Source organism: Lagenorhynchus albirostris, chromosome 7, assembly GCF_949774975.1.
Source record: "Lagenorhynchus albirostris chromosome 7, mLagAlb1.1, whole genome shotgun sequence".
NCBI lineage: Eukaryota > Metazoa > Chordata > Mammalia > Artiodactyla > Delphinidae > Lagenorhynchus > Lagenorhynchus albirostris.
In genome coordinates, this window is record NC_083101.1 from 22,846,607 (window position 1) to 22,863,292 (window position 16,686).

Genomic DNA, 16,686 nt, shown 5'->3' on the forward strand with positions numbered 1-16,686 from the left:
ACCTGTTTAAAAGGGTTACATAATTCAAGGAGATATAGGAGGATATGATTTGTTTGACAGTTGTATGCTTTTTGCAAGTTCTAACTCCAGATTTGCAGGTTCAGATGAACTCACCTTTCTTTTTTTTTTAGAGAGAGATGGCAATTGGACCTTGTATTTTCTGATCATATTTTAGAACGTAATAAATTTGAGAAAAATATAAATTTTGTCCTTAACCACAAGAATCGAACACCCACAATCTATTGATCATCTTCTTTTTTTTAAACATCTTTATTGGAGTATAATTGCTTTACACTGTTGTGTTAGTTTCTGCTGTATAACAAAGTGAATCAGTTATACATATACATATGTTCCCATATCTCTTCCCTCTTGCGTCTCCCTCCCTCCCACCCTCCCTATCCCACCCCTCTAGGTGGTCACAAAGCACCGAGCTGATCTCCCTGTGCTATGTGGCTGCTTCCCACTAGCTATCTATTTTACATTTGGTAGTGTATATATGTCCATGCCACTCTCTCACTTTGTCCCAGCTTACCCTTTCCCCTCCCCCTGTCCTCAAGTCTATTTTCTACATCTGTGTCTTTATTCCTGTCCTACCCCTAGGTTCATCAGAATCATTTGTTTTTTTAGATTCCATATATATGTGTTAGCATACGGTATTTGTTTTTCTCTTTCTCTCTATATGACAGAATCTAGGTCCATCCACCTCACTACAAATAACTCAATTTCGTTTCTTTTTATGGCTGAGTAATATTCCATTGTATATATGTGCCACATCTTCTTTATCCATTCATCTGTCGATGGACGCTTAGGCAGCTTCCATGTCCTGGCTATTGTAAATAGAGCTGCAGTGAACATTGGGGTGCATGTGTCTTTTTGAATTATGGTTTTCTCAGGGTATATGCCCAGTAGTGGTAATGCTGGGTCATATGGTAGTGCTATTTTTAGTTTTTTAAGGAACCTCCATACTGTTCTCCATAGTGGCTGTATCAATTTACATTCCCACCAACAGTGCAAGAGGGTTCCCTTTTCTCCACACCCTCTCCAGCATTTATTGTTTGTAGGTTTTTTGATCATGGCCATTCTGACCAGTGTGAGGTGATACCTCATTGTGGTTTTCCTTTGCATTTCTGACCTAAATAGACACTTCTCCAAAGATACACAGATTGCCAACAAACACATGAAAGAATGCTCAACATCACTGAACTCACCTTTCTATCTTTTGATATTGAGGACTCTAAGAGGTGGAATCTAGAAGAGCATGCTAGAAATACACATGTTGGACCCTAAAGCCAGGAGAAAGAGAAAGGAAGGAAGATGCCAACTTCAAGGCAAAAATGTTAAAGAAAAAAAAAAGTGGATTTAATGTTTAAAAGGAAGCTGAATTTTCCCCCTTGCTCCAAATAAACACAAAATTGAGCCTGATTTTAAGTAAGTCCTGGGGTCGAATTACCAATATACGAAAGAATAGAGGATTGAGGAACATGTTAAACAACATTATAAGGATACAATTCTATCATATCCCAAATATAGACAACTGAACAGGGCAAGTTATGTTGTTTCCTCACCAAATAAATAACATTGGGGAAAAAAAGAAAAAGAGGGAACTATTATAGATTGAGAAAGGTTTAAGAGGCATAGCCCTAAATGTAATGTGTGAATTCTCATTTGGATTCTTATGCAACAAATCAGATGTAAAAAGAAGTTTTTTGAGACAATCAAATAAAAATTGCACTGTCCTGGTAGTAAATGGTATTAAGAAATTAGTGCTAGCTGGGATGGATGGGGTAATGAAAATGGTAATGTGACTGCGTTAAAAAGCCTTAAAGTACATACGGACTGATTGAATCCATGTCTGGGATTTGCTTTAAAATAAGTCAGCAGCAATAAACTGGTACTGGGTTAGATAAAACAAAAATGGTAGACTATTGATCACTGTTGCTGTTGGGTGATGGGAACATGGGAGTTTACTATTAATATATTACTGTATCTACTTTTTTGTAAGATTGAAATGTTTTAACATTAAAAAGTTTAAAAATTGCAGTAGAGCTTACTCTACAGCTCCAGAGAAACATACAATGGGACACATGCCTCTTTTGCCATTGAAATAGCATAAGGTACTAGAAAACCTAAAACCTGAAGAAGGGTAAGGTTCTGAGGAAAAACATTTGTCAGAGGTATCAGTCCTAAGAGTTCAGAAATAACCACAACAGTTTTAGATCAGAGCTCTGTGGGGGATGATTCCAAACTGAAACAAAATGTGGGACTCAGGGAAAATTTTCCCTAGCAGGCGATAGATATAACCTGAAAAATTCCAGAGCAAGAGGAATAGCCATCATTATGGTGGTCAGCAGGGTCGGCTCCAAGAACGAGTGACCTGTGTAGTCCCCCAGGGCACCATGCTTAGAGGGGCCCATGCTTCGTTTATTTTTCTGCTGCCTGTGTCTTGAAATTATAAGTGATTTTTGAACTAGGGGCCCTCAATGTCATTGGCACCTGGTCCACAAATTATGGAGCCAGTCCTGAGAGCCTGGCGGTGAGAGCTAAAACTGCCTTCTTAAAATAGGGGTGAAGGCTGCACCTCTGTTGGAGTTCCAGAAAAACAAGGCTCCAAGGTGAAATGGAAAATTAAAAAGTTGCAAAATGCTGGATGGGTCAGAAGGAAGTGTCAAGAAAGACTAGAAGACAGAGGCTGTCCGCACTGGAAAGTCTAAATTTCTCAAGAAGACAAGCCAGCTAGGAGGCAGTGTACATTTCTTCCAGAGCGACAAACATGGTACCCCATCTGAACACCTGATAGGAGATTTCTCCCAACTCAGTCTAAGTTCACAGATTGTGGACCCTGGACAGCTAACACAGAGTGACTGGCATCTGAGCAAGGGTACACCCAGGGATTCTTTTCCTTCTGATGTTTTCTGGCAACAATAATGGTGACCTAGATTGCACAACATAATTGAGTCCATATTCATCATTTGGCTGAAATAACTCTTGTAGGGAGTTGGGGCTATACTTGTATGTCCAGAAGTTTTTGAGTTTGAGTCTACTGCAATGATCATTTTATGGGTCCCACTGCATTCGAGAATCTGGGAAAAAAAGTAGGATCCTTGAAAGATTGAGAGTGGGTTTAATTCAATTCCATAAATGCTGGAAAAGTGTAGACAGCAGCTGCTGAAGATGACAATAGTCAGTGTGCCCTTAAAACTGAATGAGAGCCTTCTGGCTGAAGATGAGAAGCGTAAGAAACTGGAGAACTATGAAATCTAGATTGTTTTCTTTCTGCTTTAATTTACAAAGGCAAGAATTTTCATTTGGGGACTTTAAATTCTTCCTGGAAATTTAATAATAAGGGAGGGTTTATTTATTTATTTATTCTGTAATTTATGGATTTTTCTCTTCTTTTGGCTGGCGTTACATTATTTGGAATATCATTTGGGCTCATTGCAAAACCTCTGATGATCCATATTGCACAACACAGTTAAGAATTACGTGCGATGGTAACTAAAACAGAGTCCGTCATCGTTCTAGAGGTCAACGTAGCCTTGGAGTTAATTTAATTAATGTGCTGCTCTGTCCCACATCAGAACCTTCTGGGAGGTCCAGTGGGGCACAGGAGGGTACAGAAAGGAGCACCATTGGCATTGCAGGTGGCTTCATGAATGTAGGCTTGTGCTGACAACCTGCTGGTCTCCTGATCCAAGGGGGCAGATATACCCTTGGCTGATCATGGGTTTCATTGTTAAGTCTGATGGGTCAAGAGAAAAAAAAAAAGGCCAGGAAATAAAGGGAAGCCGGTCTCTCCTGCCCTCCCACATTCTTGCCAAAAGATAAAATAGAAACTTGACTCTTTCAGTATTGAAAGATAGCTTACACCTTTCCTGCCAGTTTCCCTCCCTCAAAGAAGGTTGCAAATGTCTTTTAGGTTTTGACTCAGATGTCTTCTCATAATGCTTTCTCGACACATCCCCCTCACACCATGTCATAGGTATTGATTTGTTTGTTTTTTGGCTGTCTCTTCTCCTGGAATGTAAGCATCAGAAGGGCAAAGCTTGCTTTGTTCATTAACACAAGCTGATTGATAGACATCATTGGTCGGTTCATTGATCAATTGATCCAGAACCCTGCATGATACATGGTAGGCACTCAAGAGATATTTGTTGAATGAGTGAATTAGTGACTCCTCTGATTGGTGAGATTGGGGGAAAGTGCTTGTATATATGATGAGTATCTCAATCCTCTCTGGGCCATCTTTCTGCCAGCTACCCAGCAAACAAGAAGGGTATGGGTTAATATGCAGTAGGTAAGTTCTCCAGGTCAGGACTTCTCCATCCTATGACTCCAGGTGAAAGGTGGAGTTGTGGGGAGGAATCAGTAGATCACTTGACTCCAATTCTTGGATGAAGGAAGAGAAAGCTTTATTTTTCAATTCAGCTTTATCAGCAATGAAGCTAATATTCTTATACCCATCAGTATTTGTTACCAGTTCCAAGCATAAAAGGTGAAGGGATGGAGAAGGAAATTTCACCACATTTATCAAACATTCAAAACAATAAAGCCAGTTGCCATTAAAAATAAATGCCAGACTGCTCCATGGATAACAGTATACCTGTAATAATAAACTTAAACATAGTTCAGTAATAAACTCCCATTGTTTTAGCGGCAGCCACAAACTGAAAATTCGTTGAGTCATCCATTTTAAAAGTAATGTGATAGGTTTCATATCAAATAAATGTCCCTTGAATATCCCTATTTTACCTATATTTGCATGAAAGACAATATAGAAGTGTTTTTGTTGCATAAACGAGCTGTTTGATAGAAGGGGCATGACATTACTGAGTAATTTGGAAAATGTTTGCAGTTGTTTCGATGTGGATTTTTAAAGAAAAAAAATTATCCAACTCTGCTTTCTACAAATAGTTTTATCCATCATTCTCCAATTCACTGTGAGCTGTTTCTGACTTGCTTTCCTATGGCCAAGCACATTATTCTTCATCTGCAACATGTAAAATAGACACGGGCAATCTGTTTATCCCTGGGTTTTCTCTCATGGTATCTAGTTCTGAGTTTGGCGCTCTACTTTCTCTGGGGTAAGTTTACAATACTAACTGCAGGTTGAGAATCCTGTATTCAAAATTGGGCTTAAGCAGCCAGTGATTCCAAAGTTCTGTATAATATAACCGTATTGTATTCCCATTTCCTTTCTCTCTCTGTTTCTTTCCTTTTCCTTCCTTCCCTCCCTTCTTCCTCCCACCCCGCCGCATCTTTCTCATTCCATTTTTCAAAGCACTTTCAGATATATAATAAAGTTTATTATTGGTTGCCATTTTAAGGGGTAATCTGAATTTGTAATAAGGAAGTAGGGCCATTATACACTCTGAAATTTGCCTGGTGGGGTAATGGAAAGCCTAACAGGTGGGGGACCCAAGTTAAATCCTGAAATTAATAAGCAGTTTGGCTTGAGATGAATTGCCTCTCTTTTCTTGGTAAGCGAGTAGGACCAGAAGAATACTGAAGTCCCTTATAAGTTCTATTTCTGAGCAATTATTTCAAAGGACACAATAAGTTTGCATGAATTTTTTCTTTCGTTCTCTTCCTTCTTTCTACTTTTCTAGCTTCTCTTAAAGAGGTCTTTGAGGCTACTTGATTCAAACCAGCACTGACAGGAGTAAATTGAAAACAAGCAAAACAAAAACTAAAATACAAACAAAACCCCCCAAAACCACACAGGAGCAGGTGAAATAATTTTATCTAAATTTAGTTATAAGCAGCGTGATATTTAGAAATAGGAAAACATCGCGGATACCTTATTTGAAATACTAAGATAAGGAGGTGCTATTTCAACGAATACCACCCTAGGGTTTATTCCTAGAGCCAAACTGTATTATATGAGAACTTGTGAATTTCATCCAAAATACACAAAAGTTAGATTAGAACAGTATGATTGACTTGGTTTGGTTTGGAGCACTTGCATAATACTTGTCCACTTCAAGTAATGACAGTAAAAACCTAAGCTGGTACCTTGACATTTTTACAAGTCTCTGAAGATTGTAACACCCTCACCTCCTGTCCCCCCAAGGCTTTTGGTCAGAGGATCTTTCTATTCCAATCTGTGTGAGATTTATATTCTCATGCTGATTGACGTCATTTCATTTTGTTTGCATTTTCAGAGTTTGGGGTACAAAGTTTAAACATTTCTGTCGATTCAAACTTTTCTTAATAAAAGTAAGTGCTCAATAACTATATTATGTAATAAGGCAGCCCATCTAATAACACTGTTAAATGCTGAATTAATATTCCCCGTACATCGTTTGTTATTTCCTTACAAAATCGTGGCACTCAGAGTTTACAAAGTCAGAGAAATAAACAGTTGAATCGAACCATACATTTAAAAAGAAGCAGTGCAGAAAGCAAAAAAAAATACCTTTAGTATCTTGCTCGGGTTCACTCTCTTCTATTAATAGAAACAAGACACACAAACAAACACAAACAAAAACAACGCATCATGAAAAGGGAAACCTTTGAGCACTGAAACAGCGCTGTAAAGATGAATTAGAATCTGCTTGTTTCTTAATGAGAGACAAATGCAATCAAGTGAAACTGTTGGCCTTTTAAAAGCAAACTATTAAATGACATAAAATTTCAACTCATTACTTTTAGTCAGGCAGTATTACACAGAAAATGAACTACAACATATCCCAGCAACGCAGCTCATTCATGCGTTTTTATTTGCGATGTTGACAATTACCCTTTCTTTCAAGGCCACGGACTGTCTACTCTTCTGATAATAGTAGTAGTGATTGTGCTTCTCCTCGTCAGCGTGGCTTCTCCACTTACGAGGCCCTGCTGTGAAGTCAGTGATGTTGAATCTGGGATCTCAGCTATCATTTCTATGGTAATAGACTCATGTTGTGGTAAACAGAGGATTAGGGGGTGTCTGCAGAACGGAGCCTACAACCAACAGAGATTCTCTCCTCTGTATCAATTCCCAGAGGCTGCTCAGAGAGCAGAGAGGAGCAAGTCATTCTCTTTCAGGAAAAAAGCAGTAAAGCAAGCTACAAAGAAAAATATCAAAATATCTAATATCAAAATATCAAAATATACGGAATTGAGAATTTTTAGAATTTTAAAAATCCTAGAAAAGAGACAACCACCAAATTAATTGTTCCAAAATGTTTAATACAACCATATCAGATGTAGAGCCCACATGAAGCTCTATTATTCTATCATGAAGATTTATTTTTTCATGTCAATTTAGACCTTTCTTTGTGGTTTAAAAAATATTTTAATTTTATTGGAGTATAGTTAGAATAGACCTTTCTTTGAATTAGTGATAAGCCAAGTACAATATTTGTTTTTAGTATAAAATGGCAATGCTATTGTTAACTACTTTTAATGATAAGAATACATTGGTATAATTCTTTTCAGATTATGGAGACTTTCACACACATTGTACATTATCTCACTTAATCCTCACCATCTCTGTGATTGTACATGGTTGATATGATTCAGCCCATTTTCTAGACAAGGAATCTGAGACTCACAGATTTGCTGCAGATGCAGACCCAGAAATGCCACTCCAACTTTCAGACACCAAATCTTCTGTTCTAACCTAGCATCGCAGTGAGAAGGCCTCATTTTGGTACTTAATACCCAATACTCTTAAATTTAAGTGAACTTATAATTTCCCAGTTAGATTTTACTCTGAGCTTTCCCTCCCTCCACCAATCAAGTCCGTGGCACATTCTTATTTTATGTTTTTAATTATCAAGGTCATGTTGGCTAAAAATGAGTTTTTTTCCATGCTAAAAACTTGTCATCTGGACACTTGAAAACTGCAGAGATTCCTTGTTTGCCACACAGATCTTAATCAGAATAAATAAATAAAGGTCCATAGTTGGACCAGATTGGACCTGAAAAATTATATTTGAATGCCTTTGGGCTGCGCATATCTTTCTAGTTCGTCAGCACAATTGTGCTTATTTCTAAGCTTAGAAAAAACCCCTTTTTTTTTTTTCCACCAGCCAAATAACTATTTATGAGTGCCTGAGATGGGCAAGGGACTTCTCTGGGAATATTAAGTGTCTTTATTATCTGGCTGCTATATCTCCAAAATTTTGTTCCACTAAAGTTGAAGGGCCTTAAGTAAGTTTTGAGAACTTTATTTACTCATCTCTTACACTACTCTCACTAGGATTCTAGAGCAAGTACAGGTAAATCCTCAGTCTCCTTTTAATTTGACACCGTGATCTTCTACTGGGCTGTATTTTAAAGTAGACTCCGAGGGCAATGCTGATTTTCCTTTGCCATCTTTCACCTTGTTGCTACTATTGTTATTATTGTTCATTTTACTTGATCTGTTTGGAATTGGAAGCAGTTTTGAGCTAATGCACCCATTTCCTCCACTCCAGACATGTAGAACCAACTCGGAAGATGAAAGAATGTCTAAGATTTGCCATTTTCCTAGGAGGAGGTCTGGAAGTTCCACCAGAAATTATACTTTCGTATATAGACTCTCAAAGTTTTTTTCTACACACAAATGCAAATATACATCTTTATAGATACATATTTACATATGCTTAGGTATTAATATACACATTCACAGTCACACACATGCGCACACAATTGAGGTTACTTTACATTAGAGGCAAATATGCAAGAATACCCGCAAACTATTTAAGGTTGAGTACGAGCATTCAGTGTATGACATTGTTATTTCAAGGTCAAACTGTAGCCCTAGTTTTTCCGTGTATCCTGCTTGCCTAGCCTACCACGATCCCTCTTGTCTTCTAAACTGATTGCTTTACCTCTTATCAATTTTTACATATTCTGTTTCATGGTGTTTATTCTCACTTGATTGTTAAATTTTCGTTTAATTGCCTTATGTGTACTGCATCAGTCTTGTCTTCCAATGTGATTTGTAATCTTCTTTGGGGGGTGGGGAGTAGGGGGTGGAGGAGGGAGCAGAATAGCATACTTTGCTTTTGCCTTTTTTTTTTTCCCCTAAAGTCCAGCACAGTCTCTTGTAGAGAAAGGAAATTCTTTAAAAAAGAGTTGGATAGTGATTCATTTTCCGTCTCTGCTTTCTTGGGAGTGTTCAGTAGGACATTTGGAACAGAGAATCTGAGACTTCTCATATTGGACTAATCTGAGATAAAATCAACATCCAAGTTAAAGAGGATATCCATCATTTTCTTGAATACTTTGGTTTATGAGGAACTCAGCATTATCATATCAACCCATTTTGAACAACTGTGTTTTAAAAATATATACATATATATTCTAAATCAAACTAAAATCAGTCTCCTTATAATCACCGCCCCCCCCCCCGCCAAGACCTAGTTCCTACTTCTATCCACTGGACAAAAATGAAAAAAAAAAATCCATCAAATATTATCATTTTTCCAAGCTTGCTAGCCCCAGTTTACCATCCTGACTGCTCACTTTTGAACCACCTCTTATCTTTCCCTCTTTTCGTAATTTATCCTCTCATCTTGTGGTACCAGGAACTAAAACTAACATACACCTAGAGTCTCACAAATTCAAAGAATAGCAAGACTCTTTCTAAATACTCTACCTCTATGAATCTAAACTTGCGTAAGTTTTTATTTGCGTTCATATAATAAAACAGGTCATTGGTTCCACTGAAAGTCCTGAATACCCAATACTCATTTCTATATTTGCTTTTATTAAGGTCTATCTCCCCAATTTTGAATATGTGTGTGTGTGTGTGAGAGTGAGTAAATATGACTTGATTCTAAGGTCAATTAACTTTTTCCTACTAGTTCACCGTATTAGTTGATGGGAGAAGAAGTTTGGAGGGGAAATGTATTGTTATACAGAAGGAGGGAAAGTCATCAAGGTTCTCTGGTGGAAATAAAAGGAATATATTTGGTTAAATAATACAGGTCATGTAGATCTTGTAGAAAGAAAGAAATGAAACCAGAAGAGAAAACAGGCAGACCTGTGAGACGGTTTCCATTCTTTTGACTGTAAGAGTGAGGAAAGCCAAGAAGATAATAGGAATTTGGCTATCTAGAGTTGAAGTCTCAATGGAGGCTGAAATAGCACATTCTTTGCTCTTTGTAGGATGGCATCATTTATAATTTTCTTCTTAGGCAATATCTTAAGGAAATCTCTGGTACTCTAAGAATACCATTCTAGGGCTTTTTCTAAGGACATACTCAGAAATTGGGAAATCAAAATCGTATTACTAGAATTGTTTCCTTACAGTTATATATAATACCCTTAAAACAAACCAGGCAAGTGGCTCTGGGTTTGAGTCCTCATTCTACTGCTTATTAGCTGTTTGAACTGTGATATTGCTCAACTTCTTTGAACTTCAGCTTCTTCATGCAGAAAATGTAGGTATCGACTCCCAACTCACAGAATTATGAAGAAGATTAAGTGAAATGATTTGTACAAACAAGTTAATACAGCAACTAAGACACAGCTAGAAGGTACTGAGGGCTAATTTTGAAGCCATGTCTTCTAGCTCTTTCTTGCTTGCTATTTCTATCTCTATGGTATCTTCCTGACTGATGAAAGCTGTTCTTCCAACTGACTTCAGAGGTAGAAGGTTATTTTATTTTATCTTGTCTTTAAATTTCAGTCTGCCTTAGCTGGCTGCATCCCAGATATTGATCATGTTGAACAGCCTTTCTGTAGGTGTTAAAAGCCTGTGCTTAAATCCATTCCTCAATTATCCGAGAAGAATCACTCTAGAAAGAGAAATCCATTCTTCAGGCCCTATTATTAAAACATAGATGCTAATCAATATTAGATTATTTGAATCCATTCTTAAATAGGCTACATTTGTCTCATACAGCATTGTATTTTAAGAATTATTGAGTCAGAGATGCCTGTTAGTAGACAACCATCACAAAGAACAAAAAAGGTCATTTTAATTTTTAATTTTATACTTAAAAAAAATGGCTCAGGGGTGGTTGAAAAGAAATCACAGTGAGGCTCTGTGGTACTTTGTTTCTGAACAGATTCTTCTTTTGTTTTCCAATCATTAAAAGAAAACCTGACAATAGTAATGATAAACCTAAGTAAATACCTGGTTTTCCTTTCCTGACTTCTTGGTGGCTAAAGCAAAGAAACCCGATCCTGGTGTGCTGCCACTGTTTACATTTCTGTCCCCTTTGAAGCAGAGCAATGCATAAAGAGGTTTATCCACTGTGGCTCCATCTCTGAAGGGATGGGAGCGCAAGTTCCTTTAGAAAAACATACATGGTACCCTCACAAACTGTGACTCTCTCCTCCAAGTCAGGCTGGCCTGCCTCTGTGACATTTCAATTCTCTAAAGTGGCTTGGGCTGGGAACATTTCTGTGGCCTTGGAGATAATAACATTTTCCTAGCTTGTAAATATGGATGGTGAATAATGACTGTGAGTAAGACATGTTTACCAAGGAAATCAGACAAGAGCCACACAGAGTTAACTTGTTTTGATTTCAGTCCTCGACGTAGCTAGAGCAACTATTAGGAATATTTTTGTTAAAATGGTTCTGAAAGTACATTACAAGTTTAACTGTAAGTCAAAAGTTGAATTTCGGTTCTGATTCACTTTTTTCATTCTAAAAAAAATTATCTTCTGGTTTTAAGGGGAGGAGATGCTAAACAGCTTGATGAGGAGGACAGAAGTCGTTATTAGTTTACCCTTTCAAAAGGTTTTTATTTGGGACTAATTTTAGATTTACAGAAGAGCTGTAAAGGAAGCATACGAAAGTTCCCAGGTACTCTTCACTCAGTTTCCTCCAATGTTAACACTGTATATAACTACAGTCTATTTATCAAAATCTTCGTTTACTTTTAAATGACATTTTGACCTAATCGCATGAAAAGGAAGATACCTGAGCTCTGACAGTAGTCAAAGAAACTGAAGTTTAATAAGAACCAGCATTTTCAAATTATTTATTTATTTTTTAGCTGACCAGAAATTTTATCTGGGAAAAGAAACAGGAGTCACAACCTTAATCTTAAGTGACACAGTAATATCCCGGTTGTCTAAAGTGGCTTGGCTTGGGAACATGTCTGTAGCCTTTGAGATGGGATTCTGGATGTTCCAATAGGACCATATATAGGCCTCCAAACTGTAGGGTCCCATGCTGATGAGATGGTAGATATACACCCATTTTAAAATGATGTCCAAGAAAGATAGCATAGACTATAAACTCAAATAGCTTGTGAGTCAAATTGCAGCTCCTTCCGGTCTTCATAGCGCCTCCAATAGATACTATCCCAAACTCTTTAGTCCATCTTTGACTCCCTGGTTAGCGGTCAGTGTGCCTGTGCTAGCATGATAAGTCTGCCTTTTCCCCTCCCTCACTGTGATGTGATCTGTATCATGAGCTGCCATTCATCCTTCAAAGCCCTGTGAGACCTCACCTCTCTGAAGCTTTCCCTGACCTTTCACTGTCTCCCCTGTCCTGTGTATGTATCCTGCCCAAACTTCTATCATTGCAAATATATTGAACTTTAATTACTGTAATTACTTGCTTGCATGTTCACCTTCCTCACTAAATTTGAAAACTTTTCAAGAAATGAACCATGTCTTATTTATCTCTGTGACCTTGGATTTACCTCACTACATGGAATATAGTAGGCACTCAACAAATGAATAAATTTGAAGTTATCCTAATACTAATGGTGAATAAGCTAAGTTTCTTCTTAAATTTTTAAGCTCCATCTGGAATGAAGACATTCCAGGTAGAAATCTTTAAATCAATGTTTCTCAAAGTGTAGTTCATAGACTACCTATGTAAGGATCATTTGGGAGATTGTTAAAAGGCCTTAACAGAGACGCATCAGATCTGAATCCCTGGGGAATGCAACCTAGAGCTATGCCTTTAAATAAGATCTGATGTGCACTGATGCTTGGAAACCACTACCTTGGAGGCAGAGTTCCATTAGTCCATCAACTTTGTTATTTCCATCTCTTTTCATAGAGAATTTTGAAGTGAGTCTAATCAATGGTGTGACAGTAAATTAAATGAAATAACAACACATTAGTTTCAAGAAAAGGAGACCTCTTGTTGGTTTAGTGTAACGGATACTATGACGAAGCTTCAAACTGAATTCTGAGATACATGCAAGCTAGAGCAAAAAAGAAAATAAAGTACATAGCTCTCGCTACAGGAAGGAGTGCAAAATGGTCTCAAGAGAGACCATTGTTTTCTTCCCACGCACTAAATTTTTTTTTTTTTTTTTTTTTTTTTGCGGTACGCGGGCCTCTCACTGCTGTGGCCTCTCCCGTTGCGGAGCACAGGCTCCGGACGCGCGGGCTCAGCGGCCATGGCTCACGGGCCCAGCCGCTCCGCGGCATGTGGGATCTTCCCGAACCGGGACACAAACCCGTGTCCTCTGCATCGGCAGGCAGACTCTCAACCACTGTGCCACCAGGGAAGCCCGGCACTAAATTTTTAAAGCGATTTCTCACTTAAGATGTTTTGCAGAGCAGTGAGTGATGGAATGATCAATATTTTCAACAAGATTTTTGGCAAACAGCTATTTCTGTAGTGAATAAAATATGATGTAATCTTGGGGTATGCACTAAGGTCGCCTTGACTTTCCTGATTTTATACTTTTTTGTGGGGGACAGTTTGATTCTAAACAGCCCATTTCTAGTTTGCCGGTAAAGTCACATCTTCATACAGCTCCTTAGATAGGCATCCTTATATCACTTGTCACAATGGGGCCAAACCAAAGTTATAATCTCTAACAAGTACCAAGAATGCAGGGACAAAGTATTGCTGGTTGAGGGTAGATTTATGTTCTTTGGAAGCAAGAGAAGCAGTTGGTAATGTTGACATTCTATTTATGAAATTTGAGAAGCCTAACCAGCAATATTCTCTGGATATAAGTCATCCAGCTTCGTAACAATGTAAAAAACAGACAACAATACCAACAACAGCCAGTATTAATCGAAGAGCTACCATGTAGACACTGTATATATGCTATCTCAGCCCCTTTTAAGAACTTTATGTTCCAAGTCACATTGCCCCCATTTCACAAAGGGGAAATAGACTTGCAGAGGTTAAGTAAATTATCCAATCTCACGTAACTAGTAAGTGGCAGAGTACTGATCTATGTAACATAAACATAGAAAAAGAAAAGACTCAAGAATGGGGTAATGAAAGATGTCCTGGTCTAGGGGTTAAGACATCCAAGCTCTTGGATAACTTAGGCAAAGTAATCATTTTTCTGGTCTCAAGTTTCCTTATCTGAAGACTAAGGGATTGAGCTATAACTTCTAGGGCTCATTTCAGATTTTAAAGTCGATGGTTACTCTTCTGATAGAACCAAAGTTAATAAAACATCAACTCTATTCTAAATAAAAATTTAGTTTTTGCATTGAACTTTATTGCTTCTACCTCAAGGATAAAGATGACACGTGGAGTAAAGAGCTGTAAACGTCTTTCCAGTTGCTTAAGTCGTTGCTTTCGTTGTACTGCAGTTACTTTAGTTCTAGAACTAATATTGATAACTATTATTTGAGTGATTTCTCTTGTCCAAGCACTCTTCTAAGAGCTTTAAACATGGTATTGAGGTTTATTCTTTTTCAACTTATGAGATAGGAAGTATTATTCACCTTATTTTACAGGTAGGGAAACTGAGGCACTAAGAAACAAAGTAACCCACCTGAAGTTAACATAAGTAGTAAGTGGTGGAGCCACGGTTTGAACTTAAGCAGTTGACTCTAGTCTCTGCAGCCCAGGCAGTTTTCTCAAAAATCTAGAGCCCATGTTATTAGCCAGTACATTAAGTTCCTTCCAAAAATCATGCCTTATATAGTTTATCATTGGTGGAAATAAATATGCTAATTAAAATTTGAAAGTCACATATTGGATCTCTGAAGGAAACAGGTGAACGTATTATTTGAATTCCATATTGCCATAGAGTCCTGACAGCTTTCTGTGATACCTTTGCATAATTCAAAATAGCTACATTTTGAAATTAAGCCCACTGATGGCATGGTCTTCTCTGTCTCATACAGCACCTGGTGTATTGCTCAAGGAATCTTTGTTGGACGAATTAATGCATTAAAGAGAAAGAAGTTTTCCCTTTTTTTGGTGAATGTATGTTTGAACTTGTACATCTCATTTTAATACCTAAACAATGAAAATAAAAGCTTACTCCAATTAGAGGATGCATATTTTAGGTCCCAAGAACTTTTCTTTTCAAACGATATAATGTCAACATTGTATCAATTTGATTATCTTAAATAATTGAAGACAAGTCTTTGAAGCACATTTTCTTTTCTTAAAAGCGATTAAAGAGGGCCTAACTGTTCTTCATCTTGAAGTATTATATGTTCAGTGCATAATCATTATATAACACTTTTTTGTCCTTAGAGAACTTTACAACTCTTCAACTAAAGGACCACTTTACCATTGTTTCTCAAAAGCACTACAGAACTTTCTAGATGAGAATGCAGCATAATCTCCCCTAAAGTTGAAATCCATGGGTCAAACCCTTCTTTTAGAGCATGCACCCTATTAATCATGCAGATTTAATTTTCCCCATGATAGCCCCCCGGGTTATCGAAGGTTTATGTCTGTTTTTTTTCTTTGGTTTTTAAATGCACAGTGTACTCATGACAGCAAATCAAAGCTGTTAGTGGCATCAGGCAGGTAGAATTGATGCCGGGAACAGGGCCACTGCAAATTTTATTAAGACTGCAATCACTGAGAGCACAGCACACGTTGGGGGTTTAAATACCTCTCTCTGTGGCATTTGTCATATTAAGAGCTGCAGCATAAACAAAGGAAAAAGCAAATCAAATGTATGTAAACATTTCTAGATGCAGTAAGGAAGTCTGATCTCTAGGAAAGAAGACAGCCAGAAGTCTAACATTTTTGAAAACAGTCCCGATCTCTTAGAGTTAGATCTCTTGCCATTTGCCTCTGGGACATCCTATGTGAGTATTTGTTTGGGTCTTTTAGAGTTCTACTTATCTTATATACTGCGTATGTTTGCCAAAAGTCTTCAACAACAACAACAAAAGCCTCCAATAGACCAGGTCATCCCTAAGGATACATGGTGAAGCTTTTCAGATTGCAGAGAAAGGGGCTGACAGCAATAAAGTACCCTGTTCAGTGTTGGGAAACTCTTGCCCTGGAGCCGATCAAGTTTGCCAAATGGTTCACCTTCCCTCCTCCTCACTCCCCAAAATGCCTCTCCCAAGTGTGGAGACATGGGTCTCTTTTTGAGGCCCCCTGCAAATAAGGAGTTGTTTAAACGTTAGAGGAGCCTCTATGTAACCCTCTATAGCCCTCTGTGTAGAAGGGTTCTGTTCTTTTCCTGGTCTGCTTCTAGGGCTCTCATTTGCAACTTTATACTATGCCGAGCCACCTTTTTCCACTGGTGATCACTGACTGAGAACCCTTGGTTCTAGCCTCCCTTCTGCCTAACCTTTTCCTTAATGGCTTAAAGCTCCAAGAGGAAACAAGGCAATAATAGCAAATGCAATTAGCAGGGAGCCCGATCCATTCCAACATCCATCTGTCTTAATTTGGGTCTCAAGTATTCTACACTCCACCAGTTTCTATACACAAAGCAGGATTCGTCTGAATGTGATATTCACAGAATGTATAAGATCCGCCCTCAGCTCCAAATAAATAAATCACTTCATTAATAATTAAGGCAAAGGATATAAGGGAAGTTTAAGGAAAATATGTAAGAATAGAAGA

At 37.9% G+C, this 16,686-nt stretch overlaps 1 protein-coding gene across 5 annotated transcripts in view; it reads right to left on the reverse strand.

Annotated features, from left to right (window-relative positions):
- Positions 1-16,686, reverse strand: part of MUSK (muscle associated receptor tyrosine kinase) — a 92,079-nt gene that overhangs the window by 37,356 nt on the left and 38,037 nt on the right. For 2 of the 5 annotated variants that reach the window (XM_060153347.1, XM_060153345.1), the window contains exon 6: positions 6,416-6,445. The exons of the other annotated variants lie outside the window; for them this stretch is intronic. In XM_060153347.1, coding sequence (XP_060009330.1) covers positions 6,416-6,445 — 30 coding nt within the window. The remainder of the gene's footprint in view (positions 1-6,415; positions 6,446-16,686) is intronic. 5 annotated transcript variants of the gene reach the window in all.